We start from the raw sequence: 19,001 nt of genomic DNA, 5'->3' as shown, positions 1-19,001 counted from the left end.
CTAATAACTGATTACTGAAATGAAAATGTAACTGATAACAGATTACTGTAATGAAAATGTAACTAATAACAGATCACTGTAATGAAAATGTAACTAATAACAGATTACTGTAATGAAAATGTAACTAATAACAGATTACTTCAGTGACTGCTCGGAACACTTCGACTAAGAGCGTCTGAAAGAAGCTGATTCTGTCACTTGTGCTCGTTTACATCACGTTTTCAGGACAGCCTGTGGATGCCAGCATTAAAGTAGAAGAGGTCAGCTCCATCTGAGCCCTACTGAGTCACTTCCTCTGTTTGTGTCCAGAAACAGGCATCATCCTGGCTTTAGGCCCCCAGCTGCCCAGAGGAGTGTACACGGTGGTTCTGAGGGTGGCTGATAACCAGGGTTTGGAGCAGGACAGTACCATCCAGGCCGAAGTATGCGACTGCTCCGGGGTGGTGGTGACCTGTCAAGACCGAGCTGTGGGGGGTGTCAGCCTGCCTGTTATCCTGGGAATCCTGGGAGGCATCCTGCTACTGCTCAGTGAGTCTGATGTTTTTATTCCTCCTTTGGTAGACCCAGAGGGGGGTTCTGGATCAGTACTGACTGGTCTGTAGTCACTCTGGTGAACTGTTGTGCTGACAGAGAGTCTCAGCTCTGGGAGGTTGGATCTGAGCTGGTTTGGTTGTGTGTTCTTATTCCAGTGCTGGTGCTGCTGCTGCTGCTGTTTGCCAGACGAAAGCGAGTCGACCAGAAGGAGCCTTTACTGGCAGATGACGACATCAGAGATAACATCTACTACTACGACGAAGAGGGAGGCGGAGAAGACGATCAGGTACATTTAACCATTCTGAACCCACTCTGTGGGTCTCTGAGTCCTGAATCTTTTAAGGACCCTTGAATATTAAGACCAGCAGTGGTTCCCAACTTTTGTCCTTAGGGCTCCCCCTACTGGTATCTCAGAAAAACTGAGCCCCAAGACCCACTTAAAAAAAATACAATTCAATCAATCAATTTGAAAAGGGTTAGGGTTTTCTGGTGTATGGGTGGGGCCTGTAACCCAGGTTTTGTGGTGTATAGGTGGGGCCTGTAACCCAGGTTTTCTGGTGTATGGGCGGGGCCTGTAACCCAGGTTTTCTGGTGTATCGGTGAGGCCTCTAACCCAGGTTTTCTGGTGTATGGGCGGGGCCTGTAACCCAGGTTTTCTGGTGTATGGGCGGGGCCTGTAACCCAGGTTTTCTGGTGTATGGGCGGGGCCTGTAAACCAGGTTTTCTGGTGTATAGGTGGGGCCTGTAACCCAGGTTTTCTGGTGTATGGGCCGGGCCTGTAACCCAGGTTTTCTGGTATATAGGTGGGGCCTGTAACCCAGGTTTTCTGTCGATAGGTGGGGCCTGTAACCCAGGTTTTCTGGTGTATAGTTGGGGCCTGTAACCCAGGTTTTCTGGTGTATAGTTGGGGCCTGTAACCCAGGTTTTCTGTCGATAGGTGGGGCCTGTAAACCAGGTTTTCTGGTGTATAGTTGGGGCCTGTAACCCAGGTTTTCTGGTGTATAGGTGGGGCCTGTAACCCAGGTTTTCTGGTGTATGGGTGGGGCCTGTAAGCCAAGTTTTCTGGTGTATGGGCGGGGCCTGTAAACCAGGTTTTGTGGTGTATGGGTGGGGCCTGTAACCCAGGTTTTCTGTCGAAAGGTGGGGCCTGTAACCCAGGTTTTGTGGTGTATGGGTGGGGCCTGTAACCCAGGTTTTCTGGTGTATGGGTGGGGCCTGTAACCCAGGTTTTCTGGTGTATGGGTGAGGCCTGTAAACCAGGTTTTCTGGTGTATGGGCGGCGCCTGTAACCCAGGTTTTCTGGTGTATGGGCGGGGCCTGTAACCCAGGTTTTCTGGTGCATGGGTGAGGCCTGTAACCCAGGTTTTCTGGTGTATGGGCGGGGCCTGTAACCCAGGTTTTCTGGTGTATAGTTGGGGCCTGTAACCCAGGTTTTCTGGTGTATAGGTGGGGCCTGTAAACCAGGTTTTCTGTCGATAGGTGGGGCCTGTAAACCAGGTTTTCTGTCGATAGGTGGGGCGTGTAACCCAGGTTTTCTGGTGTAGGGTGGGGCCTGTAACCCAGGTTTTCTGGTGTATGGGCGGGGCCTGTAAACCAGGTTTTCTGGTGTATAGGTGGGGCCTGTAACCCAGGTTTTGTGGTGTATGGGCGGGGCCTGTAACCCAGGTTTTCTGGTGTATCGGTGAGGCCTCTAACCCAGGTTTTCTGGTGTATGGGCGGGGCCTGTAACCCAGGTTTTCTGGTGTATGGGCGGGGCCTGTAACCCAGGTTTTCTGGTGTATGGGCGGGGCCTGTAAACCAGGTTTTCTGGTGTATAGGTGGGGCCTGTAACCCAGGTTTTCTGGTGTATGGGCCGGGCCTGTAACCCAGGTTTTCTGGTATATAGGTGGGGCCTGTAACCCAGGTTTTCTGTCGATAGGTGGGGCCTGTAACCCAGGTTTTCTGGTGTATAGTTGGGGCCTGTAACCCAGGTTTTCTGGTGTATAGTTGGGGCCTGTAACCCAGGTTTTCTGTCGATAGGTGGGGCCTGTAAACCAGGTTTTCTGGTGTATAGTTGGGGCCTGTAACCCAGGTTTTCTGGTGTATAGGTGGGGCCTGTAACCCAGGTTTTCTGGTGTATGGGTGGGGCCTGTAAGCCAAGTTTTCTGGTGTATGGGCGGGGCCTGTAAACCAGGTTTTGTGGTGTATGGGTGGGGCCTGTAACCCAGGTTTTCTGTCGAAAGGTGGGGCCTGTAACCCAGGTTTTGTGGTGTATGGGTGGGGCCTGTAACCCAGGTTTTCTGGTGTATGGGTGAGGCCTGTAAACCAGGTTTTCTGGTGTATGGGCGGCGCCTGTAACCCAGGTTTTCTGGTGTATGGGCGGGGCCTGTAACCCAGGTTTTCTGGTGCATGGGTGAGGCCTGTAACCCAGGTTTTCTGGTGTATGGGCGGGGCCTGTAACCCAGGTTTTCTGGTGTATAGTTGGGGCCTGTAACCCAGGTTTTCTGGTGTATAGGTGGGGCCTGTAAACCAGGTTTTCTGTCGATAGGTGGGGCCTGTAACCCAGGTTTTCTGTCGATAGGTGGGGCGTGTAACCCAGGTTTTCTGGTGTAGGGTGGGGCCTGTAACCCAGGTTTTCTGGTGTATGGGTGTGGCCTGTAACCCAGGTTTTCTGGTGTATGGGCGGGGCCTGTAACCAATGTTTTCTGGTGTATGGGTGGGGCCTGTAACCCAGGTTTTCTGTCGATAGGTGGGGCCTGTAACCCAGGTTTTCTGGTGTATAGTTGGGGCCTGTAAACCAGGTTTTCTGGTGTATAGTTGGGGCCTGTAACCCAGGTTTTGTGGTGTATAGGTGGGGCCTGTAACCCAGGTTTTCTGGTGTATGGGTGGGGCCTGTAACCTAAGTTTTCTGGTGTATGGGTGGGGCCTGTAACCCAGGTTTTCTGGTGTATGGGCGGGGCCTGTAACCCAGGTTTTCTGGTGTATAGGTGGGGTCTGTAACCCAGGTTTTCTGGTGTATCGGTGAGGCCTGTAACCCAGGTTTTCTGGTGTATGGGCGGGGCCTGTAACCCAGGTTTTCTGGTGTATAGGTGGGGCCTGTAAACCAGGTTTTCTGTCGATTGGTGGGGCCTGTAACCCAGGTTGTCTGTCAATAGGTGGGGCCTGTAACCCAGGTTTTCTGTCGATAGGTGGGGCCTGTAACCCAGGTTTTCTGTCGATAGGTGGGGCCTGTAACCCAGGTTTTCTGTCAATAGGTGGGGCCTGTAACCCAGGTTTTCTGGTGTAGGGTGGGGCCTGTAACCCAGGTTTTCTGTCGATAGGTGGGGCCTGTAACCAATGTTTTTTGGTGTATGGGTGGGGCCTGTAACCCAAGTTTTCTGTCGATAGGTGGGGCCTGTAACCCAGGTTTTCTGTCGATAGGTGGGGCCTGTAACCCAGGTTTTCTGGTGTATAGTTGGGGCCTGTAAACCAGGTTTTCTGGTGTATGGGTGGGGCCTGTAACCCAGGTTTTGTGGTGTATAGGTGGGGCCTGTAACCCAGGTTTTCTGGTGTATGGGTGGGGCCTGTAACCCAAGTTTTCTGGTGTATGGGCGGGGCCTGTAAACCAGGTTTTGTGGTGTATGGGTGGGGCCTGTAACCCAGGTTTTGTGGTATATGGGTGGGGCCTGTAACCCAGGTTTTCTGTCGAAAGGTGGGGCCTGTAACCCAGGTTTTCTGGTGTATGGGTTGGGCCTGTAAACCAGGTTTTGTGGTGTATGGGTGGGGCCTGTAACCCAGGTTTTCTGGTGTATGGGTGGGGCCTGTAACCCAGGTTTTCTGGTGTATCGGTGAGGCCTGTAACCCAGGTTTTCTGGTGTATGGGCGGGGCCTGTAAACCAGGTTTTCTGGTGTATAGGTGGGGCCTGTAACCCAGGTTTTCTGGTGTATCGGTGAGGCCTGTAACCCAGGTTTTCTGGTGTATGGGCGGGGCCTGTAACCCAGGTTTTCTGGTGTATAGGTGGGGCCTGTAAACCAGGTTTTCTGTCGATAGGTGGGGCCTGTAACCCAGGTTTTCTGTCGATAGGTGGGGCCTGTAACCCAGGTTTTCTGTCGATAGGTGGGGCCTGTAACCCAGGTTTTCTGGTGTAGGGTGGGGCCTGTAACCCAGGTTTTCTGTCGATAGGTGGGGCCTGTAACCCATGTTTTTTGGTGTATGGGTGGGGCCTGTAACCCAAGTTTTCTGTCGATAGGTGGGGCCTGTAACCCAGGTTTTCTGTCGATAGGTGGGGCCTGTAACCCAGGTTTTCTGGTGTATAGTTGGGGCCTGTAAACCAGGTTTTCTGGTGTATAGTTGGGGCCTGTAACCCAGGTTTTGTGGTGTATAGGTGGGGCCTGTAACCCAGGTTTTCTGGTGTATGGGTGGGGCCTGTAACCTAAGTTTTCTGGTGTATGGGTGGGGCCTGTAACCCAGGTTTTCTGGTGTATGGGCGGGGCCTGTAAACCAGGTTTTGTGGTGTATGGGTGGGGCCTGTAACCCAGGTTTTGTGGTATATGGGTGGGGCCTGTAACCCAGGTTTTCTGTCGAAAGGTGGGGCCTGTAACCCAGGTTTTCTGGTGTATGGGTTGGGCCTGTAACCCAGGTTTTGTGGTGTATGGGTGGGGCCTGTAACCCAGGTTTTCTGGTGTATGGGTGGGGCCTGTAACCCAGGTTTTCTGGTGTATGGGCGGGGCCTGTAAACCAGGTTTTCTGGTGTATAGGTGGGGCCTGTAACCCAGGTTTTCTGGTGTATCGGTGAGGCCTGTAACCCAGGTTTTCTGGTGTATGGGTTGGGCCTGTAAACCAGGTTTTCTGGTGTATAGGTGGGGCCTGTAAACCAGGTTTTCTGGTGTATAGGTGGGGCCTGTAACCCAGGTTTTCTGTCGATAGGTGGGGCCTGTAACCCAGGTTTTCTGTCGATAGGTGGGGCCTGTAACCCAGGTTTTCTGTCAATAGGTGGGGCCTGTAACCCAGGTTTTCTGGTGTAGGGTGGGGCCTGTAACCCAGGTTTTCTGGTGTATGGGCGGGGCCGTTAACCCAGGTTTTTGGGTTTATAGGTGGGGCATGTAACCCAGTTTTTCGGTGGATAGGTGGGGCCTGTAACCCAGGTTTTCTGGTGTATAGTTGGGGCCTGTAACCCAGGTTTTCTGGTGTAGGGTGGGGCCTGTAACCCAGGTTTTCTGTCGATAGGTGGGGCCTGTAACCCATGTTTTTTGGTGTATGGGTGGGGCCTGTAACCCAGGTTTTCTGGTGTATGGGTGGGGCCTGTAACCCATGTTTTTTGGTGTATGGGTGGGGCCTGTAACCCAAGTTTTCTGTCGATAGGTGGGGCCTGTAACCCAGGTTTTCTGGTGTATAGTTGGGGCCTGTAAACCAGGTTTTCTGGTGTATAATTGGGGCCTGTAACCCAGGTTTTGTGGTGTATAGGTGGGGCCTGTAACCCAGGTTTTCTGGTGTATGGGTGGGGCCTGTAACCCAAGTTTTCTGGTGTATGGGCGGGGCCTGTAAACCAGGTTTTGTGGTGTATGGGTGGGGCCTGTAACCCAGGTTTTGTGGTGTATGGGTGGGGCCTGTAACCCAGGTTTTCTGTCGAAAGGTAGGGCCTGTAACCCAGGTTTTCTGGTGTATGGGTTGGGCCTGTAAACCAGGTTTTGTGGTGTATGGGTGGGGCCTGTAACCCAGGTTTTCTGGTGTATGGGTGGGGCCTGTAACCCAGGTTTTCTGGTGTATCGGTGAGGCCTGTAACCCAGGTTTTCTGGTGTATGGGCAGGGCCTGTAACCCAGGTTTTCTGTCGATAGGTGGGGCCTGTAACCCAGGTTTTCTGTCGATAGGTGGGGCCTGTAACCCAGGTTTTCTGTCGATAGGTGGGGCCTGTAACCCAGGTTTTCTGTCGATAGGTGGGGCCTGTAACCCAGGTTTTCTGGTGTATAGTTGGGGCCTGTAACCCAGGTTTTCTGTCGATAGGTGGGGCCTGTAACCCAGGTTTTCTGTCGAAAGGTGGGGCCTGTAACCCAGGTTTTCTGGTGTATGGGCGGGGCCTGTAAACCAGGTTTTGTGGTGTATGGGTGGGGCCTGTAACCCAGGTTTTGTGGTATATGGGTGGGGCCTGTAACCCAGGTTTTCTGTCGAAAGGTGGGGCCTGTAACCCAGGTTTTGTGGTGTACAGGTGGGGCCTGTAACCCAGGTTTTGTGGTGTATGGGTGGGGCCTGTAACCCAAGTTTTCTGGTGTATGGGCGGGGCCTGTAACCCAGGTTTTGTGGTGTATGGGTGGGGCCTGTAACCCAGGTTTTGTGGTATATGGGTGGGGCCTGTAACCCAGGTTTTCTGTCGAAAGGTGGGGCCTGTAACCCAGGTTTTCTGGTGTATGGGTTGGGCCTGTAAACCAGGTTTTGTGGTGTATGGGTGGGGCCTGTAACCCAGGTTTTCTGGTGTATGGGTGGGGCCTGTAACCCAGGTTTTCTGGTGTATCGGTGAGGCCTGTAACCCAGGTTTTCTGGTGTATGGGCGGGGCCTGTAAACCAGGTTTTCTGGTGTATAGGTGGGGCCTGTAACCCAGGTTTTGTGGTGTATGGGTGGGGCCTGTAACCCAGGTTTTCTGGTGTATGGGTGGGGCCTGTAACCCAGGTTTTCTGGTGTATGGGCGGGGCCTGTAACCCAGGTTTTCTGGTGTATAGGTGGGGCCTGTAAACCAGGTTTTCTGTCGATAGGTGGGGCCTGTAACCCAGGTTTTCTGGTGTATGGGTGGGGCCTGTAACCCATGTTTTCTGTCGAAAGGTTGGGCCTGTAACCCAGGTTTTCTGGTGTATAGGTTGGGCCTGTAAACCAGGTTTTGTGGTGTATGGGTGGGGCCTGTAACCCAGGTTTTCGGGTTTATGGGTGGGGCCTGTAACCCATGTTTTTTGGTGTATGGGTGGGGCCTGTAACCCAAGTTTTCTGTCGATAGGTGGGGCCTGTAACCCAGGTTTTCTGGGGGAAAGGTGGGGCCTGTAAACCAGGTTTTCTGGTGTATAGTTGGGGCCTGTAACCCAGGTTTTGTGGTGTATAGGTGGGGCCTGTAACCCAGGTTTTCTGGTGTATGGGTGGGGCCTGTAACCCAAGTTTTCTGGTGTATGGGCGGGGCCTGTAACCCAGGTTTTGTGGTGTATGGGTGGGGCCTGTAACCCAGGTTTTGTGGTATATGGGTGGGGCCTGTAACCCAGGTTTTCTGTCGAAAGGTGGGGCCTGTAACCCAGGTTTTCTGGTGTATGGGTTGGGCCTGTAAACCAGGTTTTGTGGTGTATGGGTGGGGCCTGTAACCCAGGTTTTCTGGTGTATGGGTGGGGCCTGTAACCCAGGTTTTCTGGTGTATCGGTGAGGCCTGTAACCCAGGTTTTCTGGTGTATGGGCAGGGCCTGTAACCAAGGTTTTCTCTCGAAAGGTGGGGCCTGTAACCCAGGTTTTCTGTCGATAGGTGGGGCCTGTAACCCAAGTTTTCTGTCGATAGGTGGGGCCTGTAACCCAGGTTTTCTGTCGATAGGTGGGGCCTGTAAACCAGGTTTTCTGTCGAAAGGTGGGGCCTGTAACCCAGGTTTTCTGTCGATAGGTGGGGCCTGTAACCCAGGTTTTCTGTCGAAAGGTGGGGCCTGTAACCCAGGTTTTCTGTCGAAAGGTGGGGCCTGTAACCCAGGTTTTCTGTCGATAGGTGGGGCCTGTAACCCAAGTTTTCTGTCGATAGGTGGGGCCTGTAACCCAGGTTTTCTGTCGATAGGTGGGGCCTGTAAACCAGGTTTTCTGTCGATAGGTGGGGCCTGTAAACCAGGTTTTCTGTCGATAGGTGGGGCCTGTATCCCAGGTTTTCTGGTGTATAGTTGGGGCCTGTAACCCAGGTTTTCTGTCGATAGGTGGGGCCTGTAACCCAGGTTTTCTGTCAATAGGTGGGGCCTTTAACCCAGGTTTTCTGTCAATAGGTGGGGCCTGTAACCCAGGTTTTCTGTCGATAGGTGGGGCCTGTAACCCAGGTTTTCTGTCGATAGGTGGGGCCTGTAACCCAGGTTTTCTGTCGATAGGTGGGGCCTGTAACCCAGGTTTTCTGTCGATAGGTGGGGCCTGTAACCCAGGTTTTCTGTCGATAGGTGGGGCCTGTAACCCAGGTTTTCTGTCAATAGGTGGGGCCTGTAACCCAGGTTTTCTGGTGTATGAAGGAGGATGTAAAAAGACTGTTGAGCTCTGATGGAGACCTGACTGGATATTTTCATTATGAGCAACTAGGACAGTTCAGGCAACCATGATTTAGAATAGGGATGGGCGATATTGGCTAAAAAATTTATCACAATATTTTGCTGTATTTATTGCGATAACGATATAAATCACGATAAAAAATAGCACCATTCAACACAACCTTTCTGACTCGGAAAAATGTATCAAATTGACTGCTTTTCTACACCAGCTACATATAAATATAGATATATAAATATATCTATATTTATAGAAATAGATATCTATTAATGTAGGGATATTTTAGTAAAAAAAAAATGTTGCTTCTACATTTAAGAGATTCAAAGAGAAATTTAGTAGGAACTAGTACAAATAATGTTCCAACTTGGCAGATTATTAAAAATTTAAGTGTCAGCATTAAAAACTGACCCTAAACTAGAAGTATTTAGAGCACTATTTTACCTCCATGTGGCCATTCCAGGATATGGTGTTTTTTGTCCAGTTTGGCTCTGTCTTTAGTGTTTAAATCTAAAATACAGTCTGATATCCTCTTTAAGTCTGGAGGGTCCTTGAGTGGAGCAGAGCTGCCAGGCTCCACCATGTTTGCTTTTACAGAGATAAGTCACTGCAAGTCCAAGTTTAAACTTCTGTTGTTAAATTAATGAAAATAAGTATAAGTAAATTTGATAAATTATTTTTAACTAAGTTTGATTAAGTCCATGATGTATAATAACACTGAAGCTTATAATGTGGTAGTAGTAGTTATAATCACACTTTCAGATATAATTCAGTTTGGTGCTTTAATGTTTATCTGTCCCTCCGTCATACACTTCTGTCGGTCGGTCTGTCTGTCTGTGAGGTGTGTACTAAAGACACCTATGCACCTAACAGGGAGAACCCACAGCGCTAATAGAAATAAACATGCATGTTATCTCTCACATCATGTACATTCTATGTTGTTGTAAATGTTATATATTGCTAACCTTATAGGAAATCTACATGAGATTCGAGTTTATTACTCACATCTTTCTAAATATTAGACTAAGTGCTCCGTTATTTCCTGGTATAAACGGTGGGACCGTGCGTAATTTCCGTGGCTGTAAAACCGAGGAATAGGGGATCATAGAATAAAGCACACTGTGTAAACGACCGTTGTCTGCTCCACGTCTGATTTCCTCTAACCTAACCATTTCCAGATAATAGAGGTTTAACAAACTCATCCTCCGTTTCATCTCCGCCTTCGGCCATGTTTGTTATGTTTCTGCACATGAGTTACGAGTGCGGCGCAGTTGATGACGTATTGTGCGCGACGATCGCAGACACATACGTCCTCAACCATAGTTTGTCGTTATTATCGTTAAAGGCCGTTTTTTCATCGTGGAAAGTTTTTTTCACGGTATATCGCTAACGATAAGATATCGCCCATTCCTAGTTTAGAAGCAGTGCTCTCTGGGAACTGACATCAACCAGCGGCTTGGTTCTCCTCCACGTTCTCTGGTCCTATAAGGCGGCCCATCATGTCTTCATTCAGAGCTCTGAGTTATTAACGTTAGTGTAGTTTGAGGGGGTGGAGTGTGAAAGGCTAAGTTCAGACGGTTCTTTGTTAATAGAGGGTCATATTCAGAAACCAGGCTAATCGCTGTCCTCCTGACATCATTTAAGGAGGCATCACCCTGACTGACCCGTCCTGATAGAAACAGGACCTAAATGACACGGCACAGCTCAGGGTTAATGTCCACAGGTCACTGTTGTTTAGTTAAAGATGGCGTGTTTCTCCATCAGGACTACGATCTCGGCGTCCTCCACCGTGGTCTGGACAACAGGCCTGAGGTCTTCAGGAACGACGTGGTACCAAACTTCATGCCGGCTCCTCAGTACCGACCTCGTCCCGCCAACCCGGAGGAAATCGGCAACTTCATTGATGATGTGAGTAAAGAGAAAGCTCCAGGCTTAGAGACAGCCTAGCTGTGAAAGCGCTGGCTCTCATTGGCTGTCGGAGGCAGCCCAGTCTGTAATCAATAAGACCCAACATGTTTGTTAAAAACCATTAGAGATCAGGGGGACTGGGGCATTAAAGAATCCTACTGGATCACTTACTGGAGGAGCCCAAACCCAGGTTGACCTAGTCTTAAAATCCTGCTGTCCTGAGTTCTCTACGTCTCTGGATGGATCTGTCCAGCCTGGATTTGGCTCTGAGTGCTTAATAACATGAAACCACGTCTGCTCCTCTTTAGAACCTGAAGGCGGCTGACAATGACCCAACAGCGCCCCCCTATGACTCCCTCCTGGTGTTTGACTATGAAGGAGCCGGCTCTGACGCGGGAAGCCTGTCCTCTCTGAACTCGTCGGACAGCGGAGACCAGGACTACGACTGCCTCAATGAATGGGGGCCTCGTTTTAAGAAACTGGCGGACATGTACGGAGGAGGCGAGGACGACGACATGCTGTAGGCGAGGCCCGTCCAGCTGAGTGAATGTTAGATCCATGTGGGCGTGAACTGACGAATCCTCAGGCCTGCACGTTTGTCTCAGTTCAGCCGTGTTAGCGAAGAGCTGCTCTGGCGCCAAAGGATGAGTTTGTTTTTTACATTTATGTTTAGTTCAGCTCTGTCTGCCTGTCCTCTACATCCCTGTTTGACCTTTAGGCCACAAACCACCACTCTTCAGCTTCCTCCTGTCCTAGAGTCCCAGCATCCATGCTGGTTTAAGAGTTTAAGGTGATATTTTACTCCCGTTGTGCCTTCTGAGTGACGCAGGACCTGCAAACAGACGCTAACAGTTGCACTGCTATCGCCTATGGTACTTTACATTTGTTCTGGAGAATGTACTACTGCTTTGGTTAAATGTTTTTCTGTTTGATTTTCTAAGTGATTTGAATAAAAGCCCAGGTAGCTGACGCCACGTCACCCTCTGAGGGTCTGTGACTCAATAAATGCTTTTTAAACGGTTAACTGTGTTTAGAGCACGTTATCACACTGTAATGCAAACATAAAGAGACTTTATTATACGCTTTGTCCATTCTGAATTTTGTATAAAGTTATCTTAATATTACCATGGACTGTCGAGTGGTCTTTTTATTTCTTTCTTCATTTAAAAATCCATGGAAGCTCTAACCTAGAATATTTCATGTCTGACACTGATGGCGGTCGGACAGGTGCTGTCATAAAGGGACAGAGCGTCACTGAAAAACCAGGACTACATCTCAAACACTTCAGTCACCACAGAATAACGGCCGTCATGTCGATCATGAAGCTACAAGAATCTGTGGTTCATGTTGAATTCTGGGGCTTTTCCCCGCAAAGTGAACTTTTCTTCATCAGTGGTGCCATGGCAGCTCTGTGACCTCTGACCTCCCGATGACCACAGGAACCTAAATGTTGGCATGGTGATGATTAATGATCGAGAGTCTGTGTATTGTGTAGTAATTAGAAGTTGACCGGAGACATTGCTGGTTTTCTGGGTGTCTACATGGATCTGCTTGACCCTGTTTAGCAGCCAAAGATAGACCTGCAGCCTATCTCCAACCAGGTGGAGCGGAGTGGTGCTTCAGGGACGTGCCAGACCTGGACTGGAGCACGGGTAGTGGAACCACTCCGACTGACTGGGGAGGGAACAGCCTTCTTCATTTATTTATTTTTTATTTTTTAATATTTTATTTATGATTTTCAAATTTTACAATAAACAACCCCATCTGAAAGGGAACATACATTTCAAAAGGGCTAACAAAGACAGCAGAAAAAGGAAAAAGCACATTGCATATAAAAAATAAAGCAGGGAAGATAAAGAAAAAAAACAATCAGCACAGACAGTCTATACATGCAATATACATTAAAGTTTTAAGATTAGGCTGCTTTTGACAGATAGGATAAGAATGGTTGCCACATGTTGTCAAAGGTAGCAGAGTTAAGAGATATACTGTATCTGATTCTTTCTATATGTAACAAATCGGTCATTTCTTGTAGCCAAGTTTGAAAACAGGGTACCTTCTCAGACTTCCAGAGGGACAAGATAATTCTCTTTGCCACAACCATGCCATACTGTATTGTCTTATGTTGTAAGCGAGACACATCTTGTATATGCTGGTCTCTGCCCAGAATGGCTATAGAGAGATTTGGTATGAAATTGCAGTTGTATACTTCTGAGAAGCACTTAAAAACATCTGACCAAAATTTATTCAGTTTAGAGCAAGACCAGAATAAATGACCTAAAGTTCCCTCTGCTGATTTACACCTTTGGCAGGTTGGAGAAAAGGACGGGTAAAAAGAGTGCAATTTGGTGCAAGAATAGTGAATCCTGTGCAGCATTTTAAATTGGATTAATTGGTGTCTAGCGTTTATAGAACCAGAGTAAATGTTTTTAAGACAATTTTCCCAGGTTTTATTGTCAATAGTTAGACCAAGATCTTTTTCCCAGGCTTCTTTAAAATTCTGTGCTGGGGTTAGGTTGTGCGCTGTAAAGAAGTCAACATATTTAGAAATTAATCACTTTGAATCAAGCTTCTGATTAAAAAATCAAAGAATCCACATAAGGTTGGGACTGACTGAAAGTCTGGTATGTCTGAACGGGTGAAGTCTCTAACTTGGAGATAACAGAAGAAATGAGTGTCAACATGTGTTTTTCCTTCAACTGTTGAAAGGTGGCAAAAGTATTGTTAATACACAGATCTGATATGGATATGATACCTTTATTTTTCCAAAACCTGAAAGTGTCGTCAGCGAGAGAGGGCTGAAAGGCATGGTTGTAACAAATAGGGGTGCAAGCAGAGACTTCAGGTAAGTTAAGACATTTTCTAATTTGATACCAAATTCTTTTGGGAATTTGAAACCATAAAATTGTTGTCAGTGATAATTGTTGGGGAACTGGTTTGTGAAAGGAGGAGGGCTGGAAGAGAGGTTTTACATGGATTCTGTTCAACTGCAAGCCAAGATGGCGTTGTAGGATTGACAATATCAGGATAAGCATTTTTCCAATAAACAAGTGCTCTAGAGTTTGCAGCCCAATAATAGTGTTGAAAGTTGAGAGACCAGGACCACCGGCTGATTTGGACTTAATTATATGTTTTTTAGAAATACGATGAGCTTTGAATCCCCATACAAAAGGTAAAACAATGGAATCTGAGAGTTAAAAAAAAAGCTTTAGGTAGAAATATGGGTAAATTCTGAAAGAGATAAAGAAACCTGGGGAGTGCCATCATTTTAATCGCGTTCACTCGACCTATCATTGACAAAGGTAACAACCTCCAGGTCTCAATGTTGGCCTTAAGTTTTTCTACCATACTTACATAATTCAATTTATAAATTCATCTAGGATTTTTGGGAATATCTAATCCTAAGTATTTGATTTTATCAGTAGCAATACGAAAGGGCAGGGTTCTCAAAAAGTCTGGGCTAAAGTCACCTTTAAGAGGCATAAACTCACTCTTATCCATTTTTATTGTATATCCAGATAATTCACCAAAAGTTTTAATAAGTTTAAGTGGAGGGGGAAGGGATGGGAAAGAAACAAGACTATATCATCTGCATAGAGTGAAATACGATGATCAACCTTACCAAGGATCAACGGAGCAGAAGAGGGGTGGTTTCTTATACTAACTGCTAGAGGTTCTATAGCAATTGCAAATAATAAGGGGCTTAAAGGACAGCCCTGTCAGCAAGAGCGTTGTAGGGCAAAAGAAGGTGATTTGTCTTTGTGATTACAGAGGCTGTTGGGAAAGCATATCGTATTTCAACCCAAGAAGCAAAGTTGCTACCTAGATTGAATTCCTTTATCACGGTTAAAATATATTTCCACTCAATCTGATCAAACGCTTTTTGCGCATCTAGCACTAAGATGGATATTTTAGCATCTTTTTTGTGTTTGGAGTACATTATATTCATCAGACCCCTTACATTGAAAAAAGAAAATCTCCCTGGAATAAATCCAGTCTGGTCTTGATGGATTATGCTGGTGATACAGTTACTAAGTCTGTTCGCTAGTATTTTGGTTAGCACTTTAAGATCCCAGCCTAGTAGGGCAATTGGTCGGTATGAAGCTGGATCTGTTGGATCCTTATCTTTTTTCAATATTAATGAAATATCGGCAGAATATAAGGTTTTGGGAAGTTGACGGGCTGAGATGGAGTGATTGAACATCTTAAGCATTATAGAGGCTACCTTATCCGAGTATGCTCTGTAAAATTCTATACCAAACCCATCAGGACCTGAAACTTTCCCATTAGGAAAAGAATGTATTGCTTTTTTGACTTCATCTAAAGTTATACTTGCATTTAATTCAGACTGCGCTGTAGGGCTCAGTTTTGGTAGTTGAAGGGCACTTAAAAAGTTAGAGATCTGTGTCGCATTAGCTGAAGTCTTAGAAGTATACAGGTCCTCATAAAATTTTCAGAAGCACTCATTAACTTCTTCTGGTTCTGTAAGAATAGTTCCCGTTTTGCTTTTAACTTTGTGGATTGTTCTGTTAGCCTGCCTGGTTCTCAGCTGGCGAGCCAATAGTTTGTCCGGCTTGTCAGCAAGTTAAAAATGATTTGATTTGATTTTTAAGAGCATTACACTGACCTGGTTAGAAAGAATACGATTATATTTAAACTTTAGTTTCCTTATATCATTCAATTTAGAGGGTGAGGGAGTTGCCCTATACTCCCTCTCAAGCGCTGTCAAGCAAGCAGAGATGTCTGATAATTCCTCTTGTCTGTCTTTTTTTGCTTTAGACTCAAATGCAATAATAAGTCCTCGCATAACGGCCTCGAAAGCTTCCCACAAAGTTGGATCAGTGATGTCAGGGGTTTCATTATGAAGTAAATAATCTGTTATTAGGTTGGACATTTGTTTATGAAATTGTGTGTTGTTGAGTAATAATGGATTAAACCGCCAACTAAAAACTGATTTATTTTTAGTTCAACAGGGCTGTGATCTGATATTAAGATGTTATGATATTTAGTAGAAAATATATTACCAGTCAACTTAGTATCAGAAAGGAAATAGTCAATTCTTTTTTAAGATTTGTGCACTTGAGAAAAAAAAGAATAGTCTTTATCAGTCTGGTGCTGTAACCTCCAAATATCAACGAGATTCAAGGATTTAAGTAAATTATTTATTGTAATAGTGGCATTTGATGGGGTAATAGGGCGAGTCGTGAAACAGTCTAAAATAGTTTTATAATCTCCACCTGCTATTAGATGGGTGGTTGATAAATCTGGAATAAGACTAAAAACTTTCCTAAAAAATCCGGGATCATCGAAATTGGGTGCATAAATATTTAATAAAGTTACATGATGACACAAATATGACCTGATACGATAAGATACCGTCCATCTGGGTCTGATACTGTAGGAATGTTCTAATGGGATATTTCTGCTGATTAATATTGCGACACCTCTCACCCTGGAAGAGAAAGTTGACTGATATATCTGGGATATCCACCTGCATTTTAGCCTCCATTGCTCCGTATGTCTGATGTGGGTTTCTTGGATAAAAATAATGTCCCCTGATCAGGCTTTCAATGGGAAAATGCCTTGCCTCTTTTTAAGCTGGGGTTAAGCTGCCACCCTGTGGCCAAGTATTAGAGTTACCGGTGACCACATTGTGTGACATATTCTGACAGTCGCGCTGACACACAGAGAAAACAAAACTAAACAGAGCCAAACAACAACTTCAACATTATAAACAGCCCTTGTACCCACCCCCCAACCCCTTCCCCAAACAAAGTGGTATCTAAGGCCCCTCATAAGCATTGAGAGATAGCTGAACGCAACAGGAAAGTGTCTTAATAAGGTAAACATGATGAGCTAATAATAATAGCACTGCGTACCTTACCGGCGGAGTTAAGAAACTGCCCCGCCCATCCTCATATGTCCAAAACACGTGTTTAAACTATGTCCATAGAACTAACCTCTAAATTCGGCTTATAGGCAGTCCAAAAGTATGTCGGGTTATCTTGTTGGCCTCGTTATGAGTTGAACAGGTGAATTCAGTCCCATCACGGAGCAGCAGCTGTTGTAACGAAGCTGTCAATAAAGGCTTCGGCATCTGCGGCCTCCTGGAATGTTTTAAACGTAAGGATCAGTCCTGCTGGGAAAAGGAGGCCACGTTTGACTCCTGCCTCTCTCAGCTTCTTCTTCACTCCAACGAAGGCTTGGCGTTGTTCTGATATTTCCGACCAGAAGTCAGGGAAGAAGTTAATCCGTGCTCCATTGAAGGTCAGGGAAGTCTGCAGGCGTGCAAGCTTTAGGATTTTCTCCTTCTCTTGAAAGTGATGTATTTTGGCGATCATCATCCGTGGCGTGCTCGGTCCACCTTGAGTCCTCCGGGGAAGTGATTATTTCCAAGAAGCTGAGGAAGGAGGTCTGTGATGAACTGCGTTGGGTTACCCTTTTCCAGAGCGTCTGGATCGGCTTTCGAGGTCAATTAGCTTACGCTTCATTGTGGTGTTACTCTCCATTAACTCCTCGCATCGCCTCTCCAGGACCGCTATACGGGTATCATGATGGGTGATGGACCCCTCTAAGTCAGAGATACGGGTGTTATGGTCAGCCAGGGACGTTTGTACCAGCTGTAGTTTTGAGTCCAGAGCACTGAATCCGACGTTGATATTCCCCTTCAGTGTCCCAGTAGCTTCCAGGATGTCCGTCAAGGTGGGCTGTGTGGAGGGAGTCTCACTGGTAGCAGCATTAAAGCAGCTAGCTATGTCGGGTTGGCTAGTTGGGATGCTAGCGTCTTGAGCTTCATTGTTTGGAGAAACAGCTCTACCGTCCTTCTTGGAATCTGATTTTCCGTTGGTTGTTTTTCCCTTACCCATGTTTGGAGTTCAGGGTTTGAAGTTTGGAGTTTTACAGCCCAGTGTTACTTTAAAACAAAGATTCTAGCGAGGATGTGCAGGAGCCGTTCACAAAGCATCTATTCCATGTGGTGCTCACTAGCGCCCCCTCGTCTTCTTCATTTGTGATTGGCCGGCGGATCGCGGCACAGCCGTTGTCATGAAGTCCAGGTCGTTTGGTAGCAGGCTTCATCTCATCTGGACTGTTGAGTCTCGGGTCTTTTATTTCCAGTGATCCTCTACGGGGTTCAGGCCAGACCAGTAACACCATGGTCAGTAAAGCAGTCTCTGGTAGTTCTGGTTTCCCTGTGGGACAGTGGAAAGGAGATCAGGATCTCCACAAAGCTTCATGAAGGACTTTAAAATCTGTAGACAATGTCATGTTACAATGTTACAATGTCATTTAGCAGACGCTTTTCTCCAAAGCGACGTACATTTGAGAGCAAGAACAACACAAGCAACGATCTAGACAAGAAGAAACAACATCAGTAAGTGCCATCAAGTGCTTCAGGTTCAATTGGACTCAAGTGCTGCCGTGTAGAGTTTAAGGCAGAGTACCTAAAATATACGTTGTTTATGTAGTTTTTTTTTTTTTTTTTTTTTTTTGTTTTTGTTTTTTTTTGTTTTTTGTTTTTTATGTTGTTTTTTTTTTGTTATTAGACAGCAACAATGAATCAAGGAAAATGTGGGATCACTAATCGCCAACCATTAGACTTCACAACAACTATTTACCAAGTACCAAGTGCTGGATCATTCCCAAAGAGCTGGGCAAAGAAATCCCAGAAGTAGAGCAGGACAGTGCGAGCTAACTATAGTTGGGAAACTCATTCAACCACTGGGGACAGCAGTGGAGAATAGTCTGGCTGAGACTCAATCTACTACTGGGGACAACAGTAGAGAATTGCCTAGCTAAGTGCAAAGTGTTCTCTGAAGAGCTGGGTCTTTAGCCTTCTCTTGAAAGTAGACAGGGAGTCTGTAGATCGAATGGAGTTGGGTAATTCATTCCACCATTTAGGGACAACAGAGGAGAAGAGTCGAGCTAGTGACTTAGGAGCATGATGTGCTGGAAGTACCAGGCGCCTTTCGCCGGCTGAGCGTAGTGGGCGAGAAGGGGTGTAGACCTGGATGAGGGACTCCAGGTAAACAGGAGCAGTTTTAGTTACTGCTTTGTAAGCAATGATTAGAGTTTTGAATTTAATGCGAGCTGCAACTGGAAGCCAGTGTAGAGAGATTAAAAGAGGCGTGACATGAGCTCTCTTGGGTTGGTTGAAGACAAGACGTGCTGCTGCGTTCTGGATCAACTGCAGAGGTATAACTGTGCATGCAGGTAGGCCTGCCAGTAATGAGTTACAGTAGTCAATACGTGATATTATAAGAGCCTGTACCAGGAGTTGTGTAGCATGCTCTGTCAAGTAGGGTCTGATCCTCTTGATGTTGTAGAGGGCGAAACGGCAGGACCGAGCAATC

The 19,001-nt window shown here is 46.8% G+C and overlaps 2 protein-coding genes across 2 annotated transcripts in view; one reads left to right on the top strand and one right to left on the bottom strand.

Moving 5' to 3' along the window:
- The first annotated feature begins 288 nt into the window (after window positions 1–288).
- On the top strand, window positions 289–11,774 carry LOC121510646 (cadherin-3). Its single transcript, XM_041788789.1, has 4 exons — window positions 289–528; window positions 690–820; window positions 10,507–10,650; window positions 10,959–11,774. Coding segments are annotated over exons 1-4 (492 nt in total). The 5' UTR covers window positions 289–527; the 3' UTR covers window positions 11,175–11,774.
- Window positions 11,775–16,382: 4,608 nt separating this feature from the next.
- Window positions 16,383–19,001, bottom strand: part of rasgrp3 (RAS guanyl releasing protein 3 (calcium and DAG-regulated)) — a 123,647-nt gene continuing 121,028 nt past the window's right edge. The window contains exon 19 of the mRNA XM_041789572.1: window positions 16,383–17,840. The gene's annotated coding sequence lies outside the window, so the exon portion shown is untranslated. The remainder of the gene's footprint in view (window positions 17,841–19,001) is intronic.

Source organism: Cheilinus undulatus, linkage group 6 (assembly GCF_018320785.1).
Source record: "Cheilinus undulatus linkage group 6, ASM1832078v1, whole genome shotgun sequence".
Taxonomy (NCBI): Eukaryota; Metazoa; Chordata; class Actinopteri; order Labriformes; family Labridae; genus Cheilinus; species Cheilinus undulatus.
This window is presented reverse-complemented; position numbering and strand designations above follow the sequence as displayed.

Bases quoted from the DNA above. Each gene is read 5' to 3' on its own strand.
- LOC121510646 (XM_041788789.1), top strand. The intron at 821-10,506 runs GTACATTTAACC...TTTCTCCATCAG, and splicing joins GAGGCGGAGAAGACGATCAG to GACTACGATCTCGGCGTCCT. The intron at 10,651-10,958 runs GTGAGTAAAGAG...GCTCCTCTTTAG, and splicing joins TCGGCAACTTCATTGATGAT to AACCTGAAGGCGGCTGACAA.